This window comes from Odocoileus virginianus, chromosome 21 (assembly GCF_023699985.2).
Source record: "Odocoileus virginianus isolate 20LAN1187 ecotype Illinois chromosome 21, Ovbor_1.2, whole genome shotgun sequence".
NCBI lineage: Eukaryota > Metazoa > Chordata > Mammalia > Artiodactyla > Cervidae > Odocoileus > Odocoileus virginianus.
Genome location: NC_069694.1, coordinates 276,208 through 301,818, shown reverse-complemented (window position 1 = coordinate 301,818; position 25,611 = coordinate 276,208). Strand labels below are relative to the sequence as shown.

General features: G+C 40.4%; 1 protein-coding gene across 1 annotated transcript in view; it reads right to left on the bottom strand.

Annotated features, from left to right (window-relative positions):
* Positions 1 to 25,611, bottom strand: part of CORIN (corin, serine peptidase) — a 268,706-nt gene that overhangs the window by 204,233 nt on the left and 38,862 nt on the right. Inside the window, exons 2-3 of the mRNA XM_070451933.1 lie at positions 14,580 to 14,724; positions 564 to 764 (exon numbers count right to left, since the gene is read on the bottom strand). Coding sequence (XP_070308034.1) covers positions 564 to 764; positions 14,580 to 14,724 — 346 coding nt within the window. The remainder of the gene's footprint in view (positions 1 to 563; positions 765 to 14,579; positions 14,725 to 25,611) is intronic.

Genomic DNA, 25,611 nt, shown 5'->3' with positions numbered 1-25,611 from the left:
TTAAATCCTTTATTTTTCATTGTTTTATCTTTCATGACAAAATTAACTTACAACCAGTTAATTGGGAGGCAGAAATGTTTGTAGCAAAGATGTCTAAGGCAAAGATGCTGACAGTGAAAATACCTTGAACCACACAATTGGGCTACCTGCCACAAGGTACCAATAACAAAATAAGTAACTTAATTTCCTTATTAATTTAACCATCTTAAAATAAGTAACCTAAAAGTTTAAAGCAGAGGCACAAACATTCAGAGGTGAACCACCACAAAATCAACACCATTATACTAATGTAAGCAGCACAAATTTTTAAGCTTCAAAAACATTGAATGGCACCGGTACATTTTTATTTCTTACTTCTGTCCCCTGTCTGGATGGCTGAACTGACGGTATTTCATGTTTAGAAACAGGACACTCAGCTATGCTTTCCAGACAAGGGTGCAGAGCTTTTCCTGTGTGACCAGTAAGGTACTGGGAATTAAGAGCATCAGTCACCATGCTTAAAAAATCTACCTGTGGATTCCACAGACATTAAACGGCCCAGGCATCGACACCTTCAGACTTACCTGTGTTCCTGTGATTGTGGTCTGCTGGGAGAGAAACATCCATGGTCCAGGCTGGAATGTGTTGGGTGGGATGGACAGCGGATGTCACAGTGCTCTCGTTATGAACTGTATTCAGAAGAATAAAATCAGACATGTGGACTTTACTATCAGTGACCAAAGGTTCACTCCCATTTGATTTAAAATTGGCCTTTTTTAATGTTCCTGAAAGATCAAAAAAAGATATTTTAAGGCATTATTAGAAGTATTTATTTAAAAAATATGCATGTTAGGAAAACTCTAGAGCTGCCCTCCTGGACAAGCAAAGAGAAAGATGATGATGGCCAGCAAATCCACTGACATCACTGGGACGACCATAATCTCTTCTACTATCAATCACATAACCCTGTGAGGAGATGATCGCTTCTCAAGAGCTAAAGGTTTAGAAACTAGAGTCTCAACCGAGGTTTCCTGGTGCCCACCTCACCTGGGACTTGCCACGAATAAAATGTGGGGAATCTTAGTGTCTCCCTCCTGCTCTCACGGTGTCTCAGTTTCACACATCATTTTATGCTACTCTGTGCCCAGGACACAGCTCTCCATCTCTACCTGCACAGAGGACAAGAGCGCCAGCGGACCTCCAGCCTTCTATTTCTCCACATTTGACACTAGCTTTCCGTGAACTACACACAGTAGATAGTAAAAATAAGAGGGCTCAAAATTTACCAAGACTTACAGAAATCCAAAAAATAACTGTAATTCCAACAAAACTAAAAGAAACTAAGTCATCTTTGTCTTTGACCATAAGCTACAAAACATGATTATAAGAAACAGGCATTAAAGTGAGATTATCAACTGGTCACTTTCTCAAGGTATTTATTCATGAACAAAACAAAGAGCCCAACCTAAGATTGCTGGGAATCCTCTAGCATTGGCTTTAGGCAGAGAATCTGAAAACTTTGAAAGAGATCATGTATTTTTAACATAGTCAAAATAGACAACAGAGTGTTTCCAGAATACAGCACTCTGATTGAGTATACCACTAAAATAAATGAATGTGATATTGATCCATTATACAAATACCCAAGGGAGATTTTTTTTTCCCTAAAAGCATTTACAGTGAATGTTCTAATTGGCTCTCACTTTTCTAAACAGCTCATGGACCATTAAAAATAAAAGAAATATAAATAAAATGTTTAATATCATTCTATGGAAAAAATTTCTCTACATGTGTTTGACACTTGGAAAACATTAACTACAAATCAAAATAGAAAAGCAGCTGTTTTCTAGCTAACTAAGGTCAACAGTTTCATCTGCCAGAGGATTCTAAATAAAACAGTGGAGTGTAAAAGCTAAATCATGACCATGTGGTGCAGGTAACACACTCCCCAAACTGTCTGTGATTACGAGTAAATATTAAATGCAGTAGGTGAAAGAAAAGACTTTATTTGAGTTTGATTTTCAAAGTGATTTAGAATTTATCATAAATCAAAATGTATACAATAGACTTGATCACTATAAAATATGTATTACATTCATGCAAAAAAATTACTAATTAATTAGATACAATTTTATTTTTAATTTACTAGTTTACTCTCTTCTTTGCTAATTTTGGCATAAAGAGATGTTCTTGCACATGTCATTTCCACTAATGTGGCTGTAATGAATATGTAAGGTACATAAAGTTAATTTACTTATCGCACTAACCCTATGATCAGTATCCACCTTTGTTAACACACTGAACACATGCCAGTTCCTCAGTCACATCCTTGGGTGATGCACTTAAATCAGGTTCCTTATCATGCGAAATACATCAACAGTTGTTCTTACCATTTTGTTTGTAATGACTGGCCTTATTAATCTTCTTTAAGTTTTTTACCTAGCCACAGTATTGAAAGTGTTAATAGCATGTTTGCTCTAAAATATCCTGTAAACACTGACTTTTTCAAGAAACACTGACTTGAATAACAATTTTCTAAAGGAAAAAAATAAGGCAGATTCTTGGCTCTTAAACTCTCCACATCAAAGCAAGTTGGCAGAAAAAAAAAGATAACACATGATATTTGATAGTTGCTGCACCTAATGTCCTTAAACTATAGTTTTGAGAGAAAGACAACAGACAGAGATAACAAACTTAAAGGACCTGTCTTTAAAAGCCTGAACTCACCAAACAAAATTTTCAAGCATCTCTGGAAACTGACTAACTCTCAACTCACAGTTGGCCCTCTATTATGCATTTTTTTCCAAAGCACAAAAAATAGAATTCAATAAGACTAGACACTCTCAAGCTACACCATGATGAGCTATAAAAATGCTGTGAGTTATTAGCCCAGAGTACAGTGTGCATTCTTCAAGTGTTGCCACATCCTTCTCCACAGTCCTATTTTGATAGCGCTCTGTTTAAAAGTATGGGTTCTACAGCCTGACCACCTAAGTTAAAGTCCCATCGCGAGTACTCACCAGCCCTGAAACTCTGGGCAAACTCGCAACTGATGCGAAATAAGGAAAGCAAAAGTGCCTCCCCACAGTGGGCTGTGTTAGTCAATCCACACATAAACCCCTGGAACAGTTCCCAGCGCACAGTGACTTCTCAGCAACTGCTAGCCATTACTGCACAGTAACAGTAATAAAAGCAAAATAGTCTTTTTTAGGGCTATAAGTGAAAGGTGCTCAGTTGAGTCCGACTCTTTGCGACCCCATGGACTATACAGCACATGCAATTCTCTAGGCCAGGATACTGGAGTGGGTAAGCCTTCCCTTCAGGGGATCTGCCCAATCTAAGGATCAAACCCAGGTCTCCCGCATTGCAGGCAGATTCTTTACCAACTGAGGCACAAGGGAAGCCCAAGCGTACTGGAGTGGGCAGCCTATCTATTCTCCAGCGGATCTTCCCGACCCAGGAATGGAACCAGAGACTCCTGCATTGCAGGTGGATTCTCAACCAACTGACATATTAGGGAAGCCCCCTTAGGGCTATAAGGTCAGTCAGTCAGTCAATCCAGTCGCTCAGTCGTGTCCAACTCTTTGTGACCCCATGAATCGCAGCACGCCAGGCCTCCTTGTCTATCACCAGCTCCCGGAGTTTACTCAAACTCATGTCCATTGAGTCAGTGATGCCATCCAGCCATCTCATCCTCTGTCGTCCCCTTCTCCTCCTGCCCCCAATCCCTCCCAGCATCAGGGTCTTTTCCAATGAGTCAACTCTTCACAGCAGGTGGCCAAAGTATTGGAGTTTCAGCTTCAGCATCAGTCCTTCCAATGAACACCCAGAACTGATCTCCTTTAGGATGGCCTGGTTGGATCTCCTTGCAGTCCAAGGGACTCTCAGATGTCTTCTCCAACACCACACTTCAAAAGCATCAATTCTTCGGTGCTCAGCTTTCTTCACAGTCCAACTCTCACATCCATACATGACCACTGGAAAAACCATAGCCTTGACTAGACAGACCTTTGTGGACAACGTAATGTGTCTGTTTTTTAATATGCTGTCTAGGTTGTTCATAACTTTCCTTCCAAGGAGTAAGCGTCTTTTAATTTCATGGCTGCAATCACCATCTGCAGTGATTTTGGAGCCCCCCAAAATAAAGTCTGACACTGTTTCCACTGTTTCCCCATCTATTTAAGGTACTTATAAATAAATGCCAATTTCCTTTTACTCTAAATGTAACCCAGCATAATAAAATGGCTAAGAAAATTTCAAAAGTGAATCACTTAACCCTACTTTAGAATAAAATAACTGTGGCCCTTTCATGCTAAGTTATTAATAGAAAGCCACACTGAATCAGGGTTGTGTGTTTCAGCTGTAACACAGCTCTATTCAACAATGTTCATGAGTGTTCAGACGCTCAGTCATGACCGAATCGTTGCAACCCCATGGACTATAGCCTGCTAAGCTCCTCTGTCCGTGGGATTCTCCAGGCAAGAATAAGGGAGTGGATTGCCATTTTCTCCTCCAGGGGATCTTTAGGACTCAGGAATCAAACCTGCGTCTCCTGCACTGGCAGTGGATTCTTTACCACGAAGCCGCCTGGGAAGCACAATGTTTAAGAAATGGTCTGCAACTCCAATAATAAAATCCAAGCACTGCTGATCACTTATCAATACAAATAGCAGATTGAGCACTGTGGCAGCCAAAATAATGCTCCCCCAGAGATGTCCACATCCCAAGTCCCAGAACCTGGGCATAGGTTACTTCACACTCCTTACATGGCAAAAGGGGTTGCAAATGTAAGTATGGAGTCTGAGATGGAGAAATTATCCTAGGCTATCTAGGTGAACCCAAGGTACTCACTGGGTCCTTATAAACAGAAGAAGGTAATAAAGTGCGTGTCAGAGCTATAACAGTGTGAGAAAGACTCAGTGAGCCATTGCTCATTTTGAAGATGGGACACAAACCAAGGAATGTAGGAAGACTCCAGAAGCTGGAAAAGGCAGAAAACAGCCTGGTCCCCAGAGTCGCCTACCAACACCTTAATTTTAACCCCATGAGGCCTATTTTGGACTTCTGGTCTCTATAACTCTAAACTACTACATTTGTGCTATTTTAAGCTTCGTTATAGCATTAACATTACAGCAGCAATACAAAACTAACAAGGCAGTAGACTAAGTGTCTTTACTGTAAGAATCTGCTGAGTTAGTCTTCCAACAATCCTATGATGCAGATGTTATAATTAACCTTTCTTGATGAAGTTTCAGAGAGAAGGAAACTGAAGCTTACATTAACTTGGCTGAAAAATTGAGTTGGGATAAGATATATACCCATACTCAGACAGTCACACATGCTTTTCACTTTGGACAAGGTATACAAGTTAAAAAACTCAACCATCATAGGCATGTAAGAAATTTATCTTCCTATGAGTTTGAAATAAACTCCTTATCTTTATATCTCTTATTGTTCAGTCGCCCAGTCATGTCCAACTCTTTGTGACCCCATGGACTGCAGCATGCCAGGCTTCCCTGTGTATCATCTCCCAGAGTTTTCTCAAACCTATCTCCATTGTGTTGGTGATGCCATCCAACTGTCTCATCCTCTGTTGTCCCTTTCTCCTCCTGCCTTCAATCTTTCCCAGCATCAGGGTCTTTTCCAAAGAGTCAGCTCTTCACATCAAGTGGCCAAAGTATCAGAGCTCCAGCTTTAACACTTCTAGGCATGTGGTAATACATTTATGGCTCAGCAGTAAAGAATCTGCCTGCCAATGTAGGAGATGCAGGCTTGATCCCTGGATTGGGAAGATTCCCTGGAGGAGGAAATGACAACCCACTCCAGTATTCTTGCCTGGGAAATCCTATAGACAGAGGAGCCTGGTGGGCTACAGTCCATGGGGTCTCTAGGAGTCAGACAGGACTTAAGGACTGAGTACAAGTTTGCATTTTCTATGTTCCAGGAGCTATATATTTACTCTCTGCTGAGAGCAAATTACAAAATTTAGTTAGAGGTTTCCATCAAGGTGTTTACAGATTAGCTAAGGGAGACAGGTATATATGTAAAAATACAGACCGTGATACAAATGCTTTGAGAAGGATATGCATATGACCATCTGTTGACAAAAATTAGAGAAGAAGCTGAGATTCCATTAGAGAAAATTAGGAAAGATATCTTAGGTGATAATGATCCTCCATGTGAATCTTAAAAGATAACTAGGGATTTTCTAGATTTGAGCCAAGCATTTATAGGGAAACAATTCCCCGCATTAAGGAACGGAGAACTTCCTAGATAGAGCAAAGGGAAAAATACACAAAAGCTGAGGAGCAAGTAACTAAACATGGCTAGCACACAGGGAACTGGCAAGAGCAAAGGAAATGGAGCCAGACTGTGAAGGGTATTCCTGTTAAACCTTTGGAGTTGATCTTGTCATGATAGAGAACTTCTGAAGGGTCTTAAATGGGGTAGAGTGTTAACATGACCACTCAGACAACAAAGTGATACTTGAAAGGGGCTAAGTCTAGAAAACAGTTGGAAGGCTACTGCACCAGTCCAAGGGAGAAAGATGGACTGAGCCAAGGCAAAGGCAGTGAGGGCAAGGGGAGCATCTAAGAGAGAGCCTTCAGAGCTAAAATTGTAGGAACTTAACAAAAAGCGTCAGGGGTCCCTTCAAGGCTTCCAGTTTGAGTTATGGGTAAATGAAGATGTTTACTGAGGTGGGATGATTGTCATTCGAGTTATTTTCAAATATTTTCAACTCTCTCCCATTCTACTAGGACGCATGTTGGGGTTACGTTCTCTGACCTCATTCTCTGTCTCTTGACATCTTTGATGCCAATCAAAGTGTACAGACCTCCAGTTATAAGATGAGTATGTTCTGGGGGTTTAATGTACTGCAGTATGATTATAATTAATGACGCCACATTACATACTTTTTAAAAAGAACTTCTAGGGCTCTTTTTCTTTCTGTCTGACACAAGAACCACAAGGTGCAAGGTGATGGCTGGTCCCTCAGTTAATCCCTGAGTGGCCTGGATGAGCACAGCCCCCCTGCCAGCTTGTATAGCATGTGCTGCAGATGAGAGACTGACTTTCAGTGTTGTTAAACCACTAATGTATTACGATTATTTTTGTTACACAGCATAGAATAGCCTTCCCTGACTGATACAATAGATAATAGAGAATGAAACATAAACATTGTAGAAGTTTACTTTTGTTACTGTAATTATTATGAATACATTGAGTGCAAAATGCTATGAAACACACCAGGGGAAAGAAATCTAAATCCAAAGCAATCTAAACATTTCCTCCAGAAGGTCTTACTAGACTTCCCCACAAATGTGCATCTTCTGTGTGTTCCCTGATCACATTCTGCTTATATCACTAAGACACTCAAGTGAAATTGGCTGTTTCTTGTTTGCCTCCTCGAAGTTAAGAAGGTATAGTATGCATGACCACATTTCAAGCACACAGTAGAATGCTTGGCACCAGTGTAGGCCTCAATAAACACTTGTTGGATGCACGAATGATGAAAGAAGTCATGGGAGAGCATGACACTGTCTAGAGAATTGTGGGTGCAGAGTGAGACGAGAGCTAGGAGAGACACCCCCCAGTTTGCTGGCACAGAGAGGTGGTGCGAGTGGTAGCGAACCCTCCTGCCATTGCAGGAGGCATCGGAGATGAGGCTTCCATCCCCAGGCTGGGAAGGACCCAGCATTCTTGCCTGGAGCATCCTACTGACGGAGGAGCCTGGAGGGCTACAGGTTGCAAAGATTTGGACATAACTGAAGCAACTTAGCACACAGAGAGAGATGAGCTTAAGGACACAGAGAAAGAGCAGACAGAAAGAGGAAACTAGAAATGATAACATCCTGGCAAAGCAGAAGAGCATTTCAAGAAGAAGGGAGTCGTCAAAACTGAGCATGCTCATCGTGAGTGGACGCAAACAAACACGGAAAGCAGAGGCTCTCCACAGTCTTGCTCAAACACACACAGGCTCCAAATGCTGCTTTTCAACAGGAGGACACTGGGGCCTGGGGCAGAACAGATAGAGTAGTATGGAAAGAAGAGAAAGAGGGAAAGACTACAGTGGATTAAGGACTGGATGAAGCACAGAAATGACCTGGGGAGCTTGTTTGAAAATAAATTTGACAGGTCTGGAGAGGGGCCCAGGATTCCAGATTTTGCATTTCATACAAAATCCCAAGTGAGGCTGATGCTGCTGACCCATTGACTACACTCTGAATACAAGACTTTAGACTGTCTTTTCCAAAACATCACACATTATGCATAACCTCAGACCCGAGGAATTAAAGAAAAAATACTCTCAAGCTTGAGAACTGCATTGAAAATCTTAAGGTTCTGGTGGGGGATAAAAAAACAAAATTAAGGATCTTAGAGGTTTGCCCTTTTAAAATGATATTCAAAACACAACATTGTACGTTACGAAGTTCAGATTCTCATCATTTCAAATTCTTGGAACAACCACAGCTGGTAAGAAATCTGGTAAGAGAAAAACTATATTTAAATCCAATGATCTCTAGCTCATCTAGAATTTTTGAAGAGGAAAAGTCAATCTTGTAGAGGAATAGTCACTTTTATTCAAGAAAAACAGACTACTTACATTCCTTACACTTCCCACCACGATAATTTCTCTCTTCTCACTGAGTGACAAAAACTAAAAATTAATAGGCCCCACATAGGTTTTTTGTAGTTTTGAGAAAACTAGGATGGTAACCTTAGGCTATTCTTCTTAAGTGTAAGGCTAAAACAGTTTATTTTAGATGTGGATGAATGGATAAACCTTTGAAACCAAGTCTTCAACTGTTAGCAAGAAAAAGTTAAGAGCATTTTAAGGAGATTTTTTTGGACCTTAATATTAGTGACATAATTGAGATGAATAAATTTTGCAAAAATCAGTGTCGATCATATTCTAAAGCACCACGTTTGCAGAACTCTTGCAATAACTGTATTTCTTCTCCCTGCCACATACTCTACCCACTTCAACCTTTTCTCCAGACAAGTGTCAAAGGGACCTTTTAACAGCCCCAACCAGATCAATTACTCCACTCACCTACTCCAATATCCCCATGGTTGAGGTCATGGGTAAAGTGCTTCCCCATCAAGGAAGGCTTCTCAGGCTGGGTTCGCACCCTGTCTCAAAGAAACTGTCTCTTCCCACATAGGAGCTACCTCTGTGATAATTAACCAAATGTGCGATGATTTTCTATGTGCCCCTCCCTCACTGAATTTCCAACTGGGAACCCCATGGAGGTAGCTTGATTCAGGACTGTGCCCAAAACCCATAGATTACTGCTTTGCACTTAGCAAAAGTGAAAGTTGCTCAGTCATGTCCGATTCTTTGCAACCCCATGGACTATACAGTCCATGGAATTTTCCAGGCCAGAATATTGGAGTGGGCACCCTTCTCCAGAGGATCTTCCCAAACCAGGGGTCAAACCCAGGTCTCCCACATTGCAGGAGGATTTTTTGCTGGCTGAGTCACCAGGGAAGCCTGCTTTGCACTTAACAGTCACTCAATAAATGCCTCTTCAAGGAATGAACAGTATCAGGGTATACCTACAATTTTATGCTTGTTCAATGATGCTCAACATGTCAATATAATTTTACTTAAAGTGTTGCATATGTAACATATGAGATGCTTTATCATGGCACAAGCTGACTCCTACAGTCATGTGATGGCAGCACAGCCCACTGCCAGTTTAAGCTCTTATAAGAGGAATGAAAGTAGCTCTCAGGCCTAAGCAGAAGAGTCAAGTGAAACTTGGCATCATATCATAAATCCAACAGTCTATAAACTTTATTTCTTCCTAGATACTTTATTGGCAATTAAACTATACTATATCAATGGCGTGCTTATAGGGTTATGGGGTTATGGAATATGAGATTACTGAAATGATGGCCGTAATACACAGAATTACAATGAGATAAGAATAATTTTGGCCAATTTTTGAGCGTTGTTCAGTCACCCAGTCATGTCTGACTCTGCCACCCCATGGACTGCAGCACACCAGGCTTCCCTGACAATTACCATCTCCCAGAGCTTGCTCAAACTCATGTCCGTTGAGTCGGTGATGCCATCCAACCATTTCATCCTCCGTTGTCCCCTCCTCTTCCTGTTGTCAATTTTTCCCAGCATTAGGGTCTTTTCTAATGAGCTGACTCTTTGCATCAGGTGACCAAAGTATTGGAGTTTCAGCTTCAGCATCAGCCCTTCCAATGAATATTCAGGATAGATTTCCTTCAGGATTGACTGGTTTGATCTCCTTGCAGTCCAAGGGACTCTCAAGAGTCTTCTCCAACACCACAGTTCAAAAGCATCAATTCTTTGGCACTCATCCTTCTTTATGGTTCAACACTCACATCTATACATGACTACTGGAAAAACCATAGCTTTGACTAAACAGACCTTTGTTGGCAAATTAATGTCTCAGCGTTTTAATATGCCGTCTAGGTTGGTTCATAGCTTTTCTTCTAAGGAGCAAGCATCTTTTAATTTCATGGCTGTAGTCACCATTTGCAGTGATTTTGGAGCCAAAAAAATAAAGACTGTCACTGTTTCCATTGTTTACCCATCTACTGGTCATGAAGTGATGGGACCAGATGCCATGATCTTAGTTTTTTGAATGTTGAGTTCTAAGTCAGCTTTTTTACTCTCCTCTTTCACCATATCAATAGGCTGTTTAGTTCCTCTTCATTTTCTGCCATAAGGGTGGTGTCATCTGCATATCTGAGGTTATTGATATTTCTCCTGGCAATCTTGATTCCAGCTTGTGCTTCATCCAGCCCAGTGTTTCTCATGATGTACTCTGCATATAAGTTAAATAAGCAGGATGACAATATACAGCCTTGATGTACTCATTTCCCAATTTGGAACCAGTTCGTTGTTCCATGTTTGGTTCTAACTGTTGCTTCTTGACCCACATACAGATTTCTCAGGAGGCAGGTAAGGTGGTCTGGTATTCCTATCTCTTTAAGAATTTTCCAGTTTGTTTTGATCCACACTGTCAAAGGCCTTAGTAATCAATGAAGCAGAAGTAGGTGTTTTTCTGGAGTTCTCTTGCTTTTTCTATGATCCAGCAGATGTTGGCATCCATTGAGTGTAGTAGAACTATTAACTAATTATTTAATAACAATAATATTAATAAGCAAAAAATAATTTTCATGCTCATAATCAATATTGTAACATACAAAAACACTTTCATCAGAAGTGATTTCATTTGACTTCCATAACAATCCTATGAAAAGAATAATAATTATATTCTCTGTCTCACAGAGAAAGTAAAGCATGTAAAAGTCACACAAGTAGTAAGTGAAAGATGCTAAACACAAATCTTCTAGTACTGAGTTCTTCTAGGATTCCACTTTTTCTAGATTCTTTCTTCTAGGTCATATAGCCCTTTCAGTATTAGATTATAAATGAAGGAATAGAAACCTAAGTATAATACTATACCTTTCTCTTCAATTTTCAAATCCTTTAAAAAAATGTGAATCTTTATTAGAGTCCAAACTAGACTAAATTAAACTGAACAAAACCTTTGTAGCCCCAACTTTAGTTTAAGGGTTGAGAAGAAAAACAATTTGCTATTGCTCTTTTCCATAGCCTGCTGCAGAAATAATTATTCAGAAAGTCTAACTCTCTTATCTTTAGAAATCTCCTTGCCATCTTGACTTTATGTATGCCAGAAGCTCAAACAGACAAAATTAGAGAGACACAATGCATCTGTGTTTGTTAGCATAAGGCTTTCACCACCTTTTCCTGGTCAACAACCCTCTCACTACCATCTCTTCACCTTGTTTGTTAGCATAAGGCTTTCACCACCTTTTCCTGGGCAACAGCCCTCTCACTACCATCTCTTCACCGTGTTTGTTAGCATAAGGCTTTCACCACCTTTTCCTGAGCAACAGCCCTCTCACTACCATCTCTTCGCTGTGTTTGCTAGCATAAGGCTTTCACCACCTTTTCCTGGGCAACAGCCCTCTCACTACCATCTCTTCGCTGTGTTTGTTAGCACAAGGCTTTCACCATCCTTTCCTGGGCAACAAGCCTCTCAACTACCATCTCTTCGCCGTGTTTGTTAGCACAAGGCTTTCACCACCTTTTCCGGGGAACAGCCCTCTCACTACCATCTCTTCGCCGTGTTTGTTAGCATAAGGCTTTCACCACATTTTCCAGGGAACAGCCCTCTCACTACCATCTCTTCGCCTTTTGGAGCCAAAGCTCCTGCTATTTGTACAGCATCTCTTAGAGACCCAGAAATAACTGCAAAACTTTGAAAGAGCATGAATTATAAACTCAAATCAAACAGAACATTCTTAAAAGCAAGCAGAATCTAGTGAGGTTTTTTTAAACAAAGATATAAAATTATTTTATTGCTCACTACAAAAGTAAACATCTCAGTTATAAAACAGGAAATATTTATCTGGGCAGAGATTACTTAATGTATCTATATGAAATCATCTGGTTCAGAACATGAAAAGAATGCTTTTGAAGACAGTGTCAGAAAATACCCACTTTCTAAAGGTTACCTGCATAACAGCCAAAAGAGTACTAAGAAATGGTTACAAATTGATGAGTTTCCTAATGTCATACAAGTGATTTTTTAAAAATTGTACCCCTAGGTATAAGCCTAAAAGAAATGAAAACATGTACACATAAAAACTTGTACATGAAGGTTCAGAGCAACATTATTCTTAATAGTCAAAAGGTGAAAACAACTAACATGTCCATCAATTGATAGATTTTTTAAATGTGGTAAATCCATACGACAGAGTATTATTTGGCCATAAGGAATGAAATACTTATACATACAATAACATGGATGAACTCTGAAGATATTATGTGGGGTGAAAGAAGTCAGTCACAAAAACCACACGTGGTCATATGAAATGTCCAGAAAGGGGAAACCTATAGAGACACATAGTAGATTAGTGGTTGCTTAGAGCTGGGACAGAGGGGACACAGAAAGATGGAAGGGTGACAGATGGCTAAGAGAGAAGAAAGTTTCCTCTGGAGGCAATGAAAATGTTTGAAAATTGACTATGGTGATGACTGAACTTAGCTGTGAATATATTAAAAATTCCTGAATTACACACTTTTTAATGGGTGAATTGTATGGTATATAAATTATATTTCAATAAAGTTATAAAAATGTTTAAATGTAATCAATCAATAAACCCAAGTAAAGCACTGTTTTAATAGCACCCTGCCTCTGCTCAGAGGCCTCTAAGTTTTGAAGCACTGAAAAATGGGTTTTAAGCTTATATTAGCATCCCACCCTGAGAATGAAAGGAAGTATTCTTCACAGCGTGTGAGCCGCTCCACACAGTGCTGTGACAATGAGAGCATTCCACATGCCGGGGGTATGACCACAGGAGCGCCTACCAGACAGATTCTCCCAGATGTAACAGCTATAAACTCTGGACAAAACCTAAAAAAGCAGCTACTGGAAGGCACAGGAAAGGAAACAAAAGCAGGCCAAGTCTGGAGGGGAGGGGGTCCTGGCAGAAGACAGGGGGAGAGGTAAGCTTCAGGGTTTGCCCTGCCTCTAGCCCAGAGCAGACCACAGCGGGCACAGCCTGGGCAGGGCGGCTGGAACCCCAACAGAAAACCTGCAGCTTTCCCGTCCTCTTCTCACTCGTCACCCGGTGGCCTCGGACCCTCTCTGTCCTAGGCGTCTATGAAGCCCAGCATCTCTGGGATCCTTTCCTTCTTGTCCAACAACTCTGGTTTCTCTTGATCTTCTCTCATCTCCCCTAGACAGCAGCATCCTTGGAGGATGCTGGCTCTGTCCTCAGCTTTGAATCGGTGCACTTTCTCCTCACAGTTCATCTACTCCTGCTGCTTCCGCCGAGACTCCCACCTTCACAAATACAGGCTCCCTTCTCAGTCTGCCTTCCTGATGCTTCCAGCTTCAGACCAGTAACAGCAGGATGAGAGCTAAATTCTAAAATCTGTACAGAAGCCAAAAATCACACAGACTCACCATTTCCCTCGAAATTTTCTTAGGAAGGTAAGAAATTCGACAGTCCTCCATTTCTTGGCCCAGCCTGCACTGTTGAATTCGCTCACAATAAGTGCACTTAAGCTATGGTTCTACTGTATTTAGTTGTCCCACAAGAATCTCCAACTTAACGTGTCCTAACTGAACTCCCAACCTGACCTCCACATGCCCGCATCTCACGCCTCTGCCTTTCCTCCCCACATGAAGAGCCGGCGCCAGAGCCGGCCTGGTCGCCTCAGCTAGAAATCTGAGAGCCAACCCTCACTCCTTTCTCCTCCACACCAAAATCCTCATCAGTCTCCATTTCCACTGATTCTCGTGCACCAAATGCTTTAATTCAAGCTCTTGCTCTCTTTTACTCAGATGATAGCCAGTCACCAAATTGGTTTCCCTGACTTCATTTCTTTCTACCATCAATTCCCTATAATGTATCCAGGTCTTTTGTCTTTTACAAATGCAAAAGCAATCAGATTTCTCCTTGCCCAGGAAGATCCTCCACTAGTAAACCACCGTCCAGAGCAGCAGAAACCACTCTTACAAATCATACTAAAGTTAAGTTTAACTTCACTTTTCTTTAATAATGGCATCACTCACCAACAAAGGAGAGCAGGATCACCAGCAGGACGATGACAGCACAGATGCATGGAATCAGGACCAGCAAGAGGAAACGAAGCGCATTCACAGTCGTCAGTTTCCGGAAGCAGCCATCACCCCTGTTATCATCTTCAGCTCCCAAGACCTAAAGTAGAAGAGGAAAATGAAACACAGTTTTAACACTGCAAAGCAATTCAATAGACAGTAGGACATTTTAGAGGACAGCTGTCCATTTAGAGCAGTAGCATGCCTACATTTTCCTCTGGGTACTACATAGCATGAAATGAGTTTAGTCACCAAATCCTACTAATAAATAAAAAAATAATTGTACAAACCATATTCAGGACAGAGCAAACCATCTATTTCTGAAATATTTTTCAGGAGTATGTGGACTTATAACCATATTCCATCTTAAATTTGTTTAAACTTATCTGCTAATTTGGTATTATTCCACAGTAGAACTCACCTTGACCTAGAGCTCTAAGCAAATTGCCTAATGCAGTGATAAAATACTGGTGAGTAGTATGGAGGGGCATCATCCAGATTTCATTCTTGTTTGTCTCATTAGTCCTAACCCAAATGTGAATGAGTCTGGATAAAGTAAAATAAAATTTTAACCATTAATAATTCAGCAAGAGTGAATATTACTACATATCAAGCGGCAAGCTGAGTAACGAAAGAGAGCCTGTTCCGTTGGCCACTGACAAGCTCCGCTGTCCATGCCACTCCTTCAGCCAGTCCATCTGAGAGAGAATGATGAAGTACAACGGTGATGACTCAACAAAATGGAATTCTTATCCTCAAACTTGAAACTTTGCTAGCTCAAGCTCTTGTCAGAAACAATGTTTGGAAATTCATGTATTGCAACTGGCTTAGTGCAGTAACTTGTTCAACAGAGATGGACTTAAAAGTGATTTGAGTCACAACGAGCAACACTTCTGATCCCGTTAATTAAAATGTTTCTTATGGTTCTCTCTCAGACTTCTGACTCTCCATGCCATTTCTGAGCTATAGCCTTGGTGTACCCAACTCTTGAATCTCTTGAGTCCTGAACTTCCTTTCAAGTCAGATCATAAATTTCTCATGCCTAATGCATAGTGTCATCTCTTCTTAGCATGCCCACAACCAATCTAATTTCCTTCTTTATCCCTACCTTGTGGCTCAGCTGGTAAAGAATCCACCTGCAATGTGGGAGACCTGGGTTCGACCCCTGGGTTGGGAAGATCCCCTGGAGAAGGGAAAGGCTACCCACTCCAGTATTCTGGCCTGGAGAATTCCATGGACTATATAGCCCATGGGATCGCAAAGAGTTGGACATGACTGAGCGACTTTTACTTTCACCTTTTCACTTTCAAGCTAGTTCTTCTCCTGACTTCCATATATGTGCTAAAACAAATTCCACTATTCCTATAATCCCAAGACTCCAGACTTTTCTATGATCTCCCCCATGCCATTTACTACCAGGTTTTTTTGGTTCTTCCCCTGTATGAAGTATCTAATTTTAAAAACCAAATGACCTTTGAGAAAGCCATATCACAATTGAGAAGTCCAAACCGATGATCTTACACTTGATCCTTTCTGGCATAGAACTAATACCTGATAGTTTCCCATGCATAAAAAGGCAGCTCTGATGCAATGCAGGGGATGTGCGGTTCTCTATTTCTGCTCTGTTCCTCCTACATCAAAACCAACTCTTGTTCACTGACACACATCGCAAACAGTGTTCACTAAATACACTGATGTGATGACACTCTGTAATTTTAAGAATTCCCTGTGGGAGACATTACTCGAATGAACATAGGATGTTAGCTTAAGAATGGCTTGATTTCCTAGATTAACACCTTTACTGATCCACTGAACTTTTTGAACCTGGTTTAATTGACCCACCAATGTGAGATCCCTCAGACTTAATATACAATTAAGTGGCACCATTTGGGAGGAGGTCATGGAAAGGATGTGACCCACCACATTGACCCATGAGCTAGACTCAGGCAATCAGAGGCTCCTCACCCCCTATTCTGTCCTTGGAACATATGTTACATTCACTGTTCTCACAGCCAAAGCTGTTTTCAAGGATGCAGCCTTGAGCGAGCAGTGTGCTGCTGAGGCCATCCAGATGGTACGCATGACTGAATCCCATTATATGATTCTGGCAGGTGTGGAGATCTAATGACCTTGCAGTCAGCCAAGACAAACCTTGCAAGTAAGTTACCTTGGTTATTAAAACTGCCGCCCAGCAATCTGGAATGATCTACCTCTTTCTTGTCCTCCATATATGGTGGCCAGTTTCAGATTTCACTCAATGTGAATTAACAGACCGACACAATATAATATCTTTATAATACCCTGATTATAACAGTGATGGGTGGTATTCTTTGAGGCTTGGGCATAACACTTACCTGTAAAAAGCCAGTGTGGAACTACAGCTCAGAGACCATAGTAGAACTGACTTTTTTGCTTCATTTACTCAAGAAGTGGTTATTGATACATCTACTAATTATAATAAGCACAGTGAGGAATTTAACAATAATCTAAAACCAACTGTTCCTCCAAAGCTCACAGTCTTATAGGAGAGGTAAGATATGGACATAAATAACTACATTTTGAGATAGCAAATGATCAGCACTGTGAGGCTTATAGGAATTGAAAAGATAGGAATATAATTTCTTGCTAGAAGATCACTTAAGACACTGTGGACTCTTGGACAGCAGCCATTCTGACTCGTGAAATGAGTGTGGAGAAGAGGGAGCCTCTCACACTGCTGGTGGGAATTAAACTAGTACAGCCACTATGGAGAACAGTGCAGAGATTCCTCAAAAACTGGAAATAGAACTGCCATATGACCCAGAAACCCCACTGCTGGGCATACACACCAAGGAAACCAGAACTGAAAGAGACACGTGCACCCCAATGTTCATCACAGCACTGTTTACAATAGCCAGGACATGGAAGCAACCTAGACGCCCATCAGCAGACAAATGGATAAGAAAGCTATGGTACATATACACTATGGAATATTACTCAGCCATTAAAAAGAATACATTTGAATCAGTTCTAATGAGATGGATGAAACTGGAGCCCATTATACAGAGTGAAGTAAGCCAGAAAGAAAAACACCAATACAGTATACTCACGCATATATATGGAATATAGAAAGATGGTAACGATAACCCTGTATGCGAGACAGCAAAAGAGACACAGATGTATAGGACAGTCTTTTGGACTCTGTGGGAGAGGGCGAGGGCGGGATGGTTTGGGAGAATGACATTGAAATATGTATATTATCATATGTGAAACGGATGGCCAGCCCAGGTTGGATGCATGAGACAGGGTGCTCGAGGCTGGAGCACTGGGAAGATCCAGAGGGATGGGGTGGGGAGGGAGGTGGGAGGGGGTTCAGGATGGGAACACATGTACACCCATGGCGGAGTCATGTCAATGTATGGCAAAACCAATACAATATTGTAAAGTAATTAGCCTATGATTAGAATAAGTAAATTTATATTTTTTAAAAATGTAAGAGCTAAAATACTAGAAAAAGGATGCATACCTTCCAAAACAACAAAGGAGAGAAAAGGGCAATGTTTACTGAGGAAGAAAAAAGAAGATATTGTAGAGAACCGGCACTTGAACTAGCCGTGATGCTCAGAAAAGTATCACTGAGAAGTCCTGTTATAATTTAAAAGAGTGATAAAACACACCCAGAGAGGTAAGGAGTTATGAACTTTCTTTGGCTTCCACAGCGATGGAAAATATTTCTTTGTTAAGGAGGTCACAAGAATGTTGTAGGAACGATCTTCTTGGGTGGCAAATATACAGAGGCCTCAGTGCTATCTGGAATCCTATGGCCAAATACATCCCAGTTAGTATTCATAAGTGAAGAATCAGAAGGGAAAATGCCAGTGGCTCATTTTAATATCTTATATAAGTATATCAACAAGTGCTTGATTTCCAGAAACCATATTCATGATTAGTGCAAATGCTTTCTCCAGTGACTAGGAAATTGATTCCTTTTATGAAGGAGAGAAGAGGAAGAAATACTTAGAAGAAATTTAGAACTAAGAAATACTTAGAGGAAACCTCAGCCCTTTCCTCAAGTGTCTAACTTTTCTCTAGCATTCAAAGCCACGTAAGACTATTGCCGCAAATGCTGCATTAGTCAGAGGCCCTTTGAAAAGTGGAAGTGCTCATCCTTCAGTTGTGTCTGACTCTTTGTGATCGCTTGGACTGTAGCCCACCAGGCTCCTCTGTCCACGGGATTCTCCAGGCAAGAATACTGGAGTGGGTGGCCATTCCCTTCTCCAGGGGCTCTTCCCAGCCCAAGGATCAAACCCAGGTCTCCTGCACTGCAGGCAAATTCTTTCCCATCTGAGCCACTGAGGAAGCCATTGGGGTTCCTCTGAATACAATGCAACTCTGAATTTATTGTTGGGTGAATGAGGCCAGATGAGCTAAACCACTAAGACAACTCCTAAGTTTTATTTAGGTGGACTCAGCAACACTCTTTCCGGAAGGTACCCTCTTCTAGAATCTACCCTCCACACACTTGAAACTGTAAGCTGAGCATTCCAGCAGTGCAAGCAGGGAGCAGTGCAACTGGCTGACCTGCACATATTTCAAATATGAAGTTCTTATGTTTTACTGATCTTGTCGGTAAAGACGCATTTCTTATGTCTTAAAGACTGCATTTATTTTAAAAGGTGTCATGCTAGCTTACATATGCTGAATACAATCAACCTAACTAGAATAGCTCCTTGAGTCTCTGGCTTCATTGGGATATCTTCTCATTCATCTCTTTTACATTTTTAATTCTATTATGCTTGCCTCCTGGCATACTGATTAAACTATTTTAACAGCCATTCTGTCTCTTTTTTAAAGCATATAGTTTGCCTATAATGTGTTAGTTTCATGTGTATAACACAATGACTCAGTTAATTGTGTGTGCATATACACACATACATATTCTTTTTCAGATTCTTTTCCCTTATCATTATTACTAAATATTGAGTATAGATATCTGTGTTATCTATAAAATAGATAACAAACAAGGCCCTAGTTGTTGGTTATCTATTTCATATATAGCAGTTTGGCTGTGTTAATCCCAAACTCCTAATTTATCCCTGCCCACCCCTTTCCCCTTTGGTAACCATAAGCGTGTTTTCTATGTCTGTGAGTTTATTTCTGTGTTGTAAATAAGTTCATTTGTATTTTTTTAGCTTCCACTTAGGAGCAATATCATAGGATATTTGTCTTTGACTTACTTATTATACTTGATACGATAATTTCTCGGTACATATGTTTGCTGCATATGGCATCATTTCATTCTTTATGTCTGAGTAATATCCCATTGTGTGTGCATGTTGAGAGATAGATATCACATCTTTATCCATTCATCACAACAGCCATTCTCTGATACTTGCAGGACTTTGTCCATTGATCCCTCTCACTTCTCCCACTCTATCAACTATCTCCTGTCTTCATTTCCCTACATACCTTCTTTAAAATCTTTGGATCATTATTTCAATGATACTCTTGCTAATGCCCTGAACCACTTTGCCCCTCTATATTTTCTTCTCCCTCATCTTATAAAGGTCAACATGAGATGAATCCAACAATGTTCTCTATATATCTACACTTGGACAACTGAATGTGTGGTTGTAAAAAGTTACTCAACAGGACTGATTGCTGCTAGTTTAAAGTCTTCTCTATTCTCCTCAAACTATCTTTCCCTACTCTTCTGCCTTCTGCCCTCACTTTCAGAAAAGGATCCACCCCAATTCCCACCGAATGGAGAAAATAAAAACCATCAAATGGGAATCGCCTCAACACTGCCTGTTTTTACCGTGAAGTTTTATTAGCAGACAGCCCCGTTCACGCACGTGTACGCTGTTACAGCCGCTCTCCTGCCACAGCGACAGCAGTGAGTGGTTGCGACAGCGCCATGGGGCCCAAGGCCAAAAACATTCACTACCAGGCCCTTTACAGAAAGCTTGCAACTCCTGATACACAGTATCATGGTATCCCTGCATCCATGGCTATTTTAATTGTTATAAATCTTAATATGATAGCCAAATCAAATTATACATTCTTTTAAGAAAATCACATTATTTCTTACTAGGGCCCTTAGTAAAACCTGATATAATTGTACTGGTGGCCAAATGGCAAAAAAAAAAAAAAAAAAAAGAAAGAAAAAGAAACTGCCTAATTATTGCTGTAATACATGGTTACTTCATAAAAACGTTTAAAGATAAAGTTGATTTTTTTAAAAAAATTATCCAGACTTTTAATGCATTACACTTGAAGAAGTAAGGAAAGCACTGAGTTTCAGGGATGCTTAAACTTAAACAGGACTGCAACATGCATTGTACACTCTAAGGACCAACAAAGCCTCATAAGGTTATAACGGACAAAGTGCAAATTTATTCCTGCTTCTGCAAAAACAGGTAAAAACAATAGCATACAATGTGTTTAATGTGCTTAGTCACTCAGTCATGTCGGACTCTTTGTGACCCTTTGGACTGTAGCCCACCAGGCTCCTCTGTCCGTGGGATTTTCCAGGCAAGAATACTGGAGTGGGGTATCATTTCCTTCTCCAGCGGATCTTCCTGACCCAGGATCGAACCCGCATCTCCTGTGTCTCCTGCACTGAGGCAGATTCTTTTCCCACTGAGCCACTGGAGAAGCCTCAAATAATCGCATAAATAATACTAACTCAGTTGTATCTCTCTGCTGCTGAGTCGCTGCAGTCGTGTCCGACTCTGCGCGACCCCACAGACCGCAGCTCACCAGGCTCCCCCGTCCCTGGGATTCTCCAGGCAAGAACACTGGAGTGGGTTGCCATTTCCTTCTCCATACATAAGCAAATATTGCCCTTTCTCATTAGTGTATGCCCAGCATCTAGAACACAGTCAGGAATAGATTAATACCTGTTGAATAAATAACTGAACTCAACCTCATAAACAAAAATTCTTTGTACATAACTATGTAAATAATTCCTTTTTTAAAAATGATATATGCCTTATAAGGCCTATTCTTAAATCATCCAAAAACACTTTAGGGGAGAAAATATATTTGATAAAATAATAAAAAATATTTCCTTTCAGGGAAAATATACTAAAATTTATCATATCAGTTTTTAGTAGGACTATTTATTAGTACTACTCCATACTGAAATTTCCTATCATGAGCTTTGAAGTCAGTTAGAAAATATTGTCTTAAAAAGTAAATTGTCATGGATTTTATTATAGAAAAATATTTTTCAACACCACCTATGTTAAGAACATAAAAAGAAGTAGCCTTGTAACTCTGTTAACCCCACACATCAGTGATCCCCAGACATTCTAGGTTCATGGTACCATCAGTGTCTAGGTAATGTTTTCAGTGGACCTAGGTCAAAAGAAGTGCTTAATGGTTCCATTTATTAAGTAGCCTCATCCAACAATTTTGTAAGTACTTATACCCTAAAAATTTGGTAAACATTTGAAAAACTACTACATATAAGTTAAAATTTTAAATATTTTCATGCCATTCGTAACCACAATTACTTACCATCATGGGATATATGCATCTGTTGAGCAGTGCTCAACACCCTAACCTCAGAATCAGAATGAAAACCACTCCCACACATTGCCTGTTCCAAGTAGGTTCTTACCTGGTACAACTTTCTACACAGCAACCACCAAGAACCCAGATTTATGAAGACAAATGACCTCAAAGGGAATAGAGCACAATCCCATGTTGAAAGTGTGAACTATGTCAAGCTAGTATTTCATTTGGTAACCAACAAATGTCGAGTGTCACTAGATTTCCCTCAAAAATTGAAACTAACCAACAGCCTCTGAATCGCGGCAGGGTCAAGGGGCACTGAAGCACACAGTTTCAGAATCATGGTTCCAGACTATTTCTCCCACATCAACCGACATAAATGCTAATCCTTAAAGAAGTAACTCAAACTTCATCTCATTCAGGAAGCCTTCCTTGACTACCCAGACAGAGCAATCTCACTCTGCCTCATCGGAGTTTCTGGTATGAGAAAGAGCCTAATTGACGCCCAGAGTCTATTCTTTCCTTTGATCTTAGAAACAGAACCCTGTATTTAGAATAAAGACAGCATTTCCCATTCTCTTCTAGAGTTGTGTGAGGCCATGTGGTCAAGCTCTGGACCATGGCATGAATTTCGAAATGGTCAATGTGACTTTCAGGAAGTATTTTCCAAGACAAGGGTATTGTCTTTCCTCTTTCCTGTTGGCTGGAATAAGATGAGCTACCCACTCCAGCCCAAGAAAGGGCGGCTCAGATGGTAAAGAATCCACCAGCAATGTGGGAGACCTGAGTTTGATCCCTGGGTTGGGAAGAGCCCCTGGAGGAACCCACTCCAGTATTCTTGCCTGGAGAATCCCCATGAACAGAGGAGCCCGACTACAGTCCATGGGGTGGCAAAGAGTCAGACACGACTAAGCAACTAAGCACAGCACCTATGTCATCAATTGGGATAGGTTCAGAAGAAAAATTTACAACTTAGTGATTTGTAATTGAAAATTGCTAATTTGTAATTTACTAAGTAAAGTGTAGCAGCTAAAATGTTTCAAATAGGGATTAGTAGACAGCAAACCACACAAAAATAAGGTTGGTCCTACTTCCTTTCTCCACATCCTCACCTTTCCCCTTCAAAATGCCACCCTAACCCAAGTGATCTTTTCAAAATGCTGATGTGGACGTGTCACCTGCCTACATAAAATCCTCCAGAGGTTTGAAAGACAAAAACCAGTTTTCCTAACATGTTCTAGAAGACAGTGCTTCTCAGACTTCAATGTGCACATGAATCACATGCAGAGAGTCTGACCCAGAAGCTTTGGAGGTGGTGGGGTGGGGCTTGAGGTTCTGCATTTCTTACCAGCTCCCAGATGACACTGATGAGAGGGGTGTGAGGACCATGCTTTGAGCAGCAGGATCTGGAGACTCTCCAGGTCTCCCTATACCTATGCCTCCCTGCCAGTACCAAGCTCATTACTTTACACCACTCGAGCCCATCCCCTTCTCTCCACACCAGCCGCCTGGTTCCTCCCAGTTCCCCATTATCACTCTTTGCCTGGACTGGCCTCCCTCCATCCCAGACCTGTGGGGTCACTCGGCATTCACCCTCACACATCAACTCATGACCCATGCCTGGTTCTGGTCTTTCTGTCCTATATCCCAGTTATCATTTACATAAATTTGTTTGAGTATTAGATTATGTTGATTATTCCTGCTAGACTGTAGACTCTATGAGGTCAGGGACCAAGTTGGGTTTTGCTTCTCATTGAAGCCCCAGTATTTTTAAAGGGCCTGGCTTGTAGCACACACTTCATAAAAATATCAAAAATAATGGATAAACTCTTCTACTACATCCTCCCATTGTCAGAAGAGTCTTAAAAATATAAGGAATTGAATGCTGCTGCTCCATGTGTGAATAATTATTGCAGTCATAATAGTAATAGTATAGCCAGAAACCCATCGACCTTTTCCTGTGAGCCGCATTCTGCTAAATGTGTCAGATACAGAAATACTCAGGACAGCTCTACTGAGTGGGTGCTATCACCATACCCACTTACAGAAGAGAAATGTGAGGGTCTTTGTGAGTAATTTAATTAAAATAATTCAAGCTAATCAACAAAAAAGGCAGAATCTAAACTGATTCCCTTTTCTGAAATTCTGAAGGTGACTAGAGATCCATGGTTTTTAATTTGGCTTGAATTCTAGATCACAGCTTTCGGAGCTTCCTGGAACACACCATCTACTCTCCAGATCTGTCTACAAAGACAGACTAAGGTTTCCCCCACTGAGCCACACAGAGCTGACCTCAGGTGACCCCAAACCTATGCAGGACCAGATCTCACGATACAGCCTTTGCAGGGTGACCAACAGGCTTCTCCTGGGTCTCCATGCTTCTGTCCCTCCCTTGCAAGTCAGACACAGCCTAGCGGAAGATGACCACTCACGGCAGCTGGGCAATGAGAACTGCGTCTTAGAAACGGCCTTTCTGTGGCGGCATTTCTAGAGCTTACATTTCAAAATTATTTTTAAAACTTTAACCTAATTATCTAATAAAGCCTTAATTATGTGGAATCTTTACAGAAGTTTACTATTCTCCTATTGCAGACATGGAAAATGATAAGAAAATAAGCAAATTCTAAAGAATTTATAAAATACTGCCAGAGAATGAAATGGAATTCCAGAAAATGTGAAATCTTCTACAACTTACATAGCTTCAAATGTTTTGCCCTGAGAATGACATGTAAGTATTGGCCTTGATCATCAGTTCCCAAAGATATTGTATGCTGTAAGACAGTGCAAGAAAAATAATTTTCAACAGCAAAGATTGAAACAGAAAAGAGGTTCAAGCGTATATTTAATAATATCAACAATAATTAACAGCAACAAAAAAAATTCCAAAGTTTTGCTAAACATATGTCATTTTGGCCTACAAGAGCTCTAGAATTTATAATATTCACCAATGATACCATCCACAAAGAGACTAACATCAGTTTACTACTTTTAAGGTACAGCATCAAATATAAGAGATATGCTAATATTTTTATTTCAAATAGGACATGTTTAAATTACAAAGATCAGACAAACGAAGTAGTATATAAACTGTTTCTCATCAACAGAATACTTAAAAATCTAAGGGTAATTCTACCTTTATAATGTGATACTATATTATGGATTTTGTGAAATAAATGATTCTATTCTTAAATCCGATTATGAAATTATGAATACTTGGGTTAATACAGGATGATTAAGTAACAGTCTGAACTTCAGGTGCACAAATATTACTGCACAAAGTTTATCCTAATCCATACATCAATCTGGATTTAGTAAAATGCAATTCATAGCTCTCAACTTTATGATATGGTCAAGTCAAAATAAGAAAATATTCTTAAACCAAAATGAATGTGCACATTTTAGTGGATGGGGTTGTATGTAAAATCATGGTAGAATTCTGTGACCATCTGTCCTACACAAAAAATTTGCTTGCAATGTTAAAAACAAT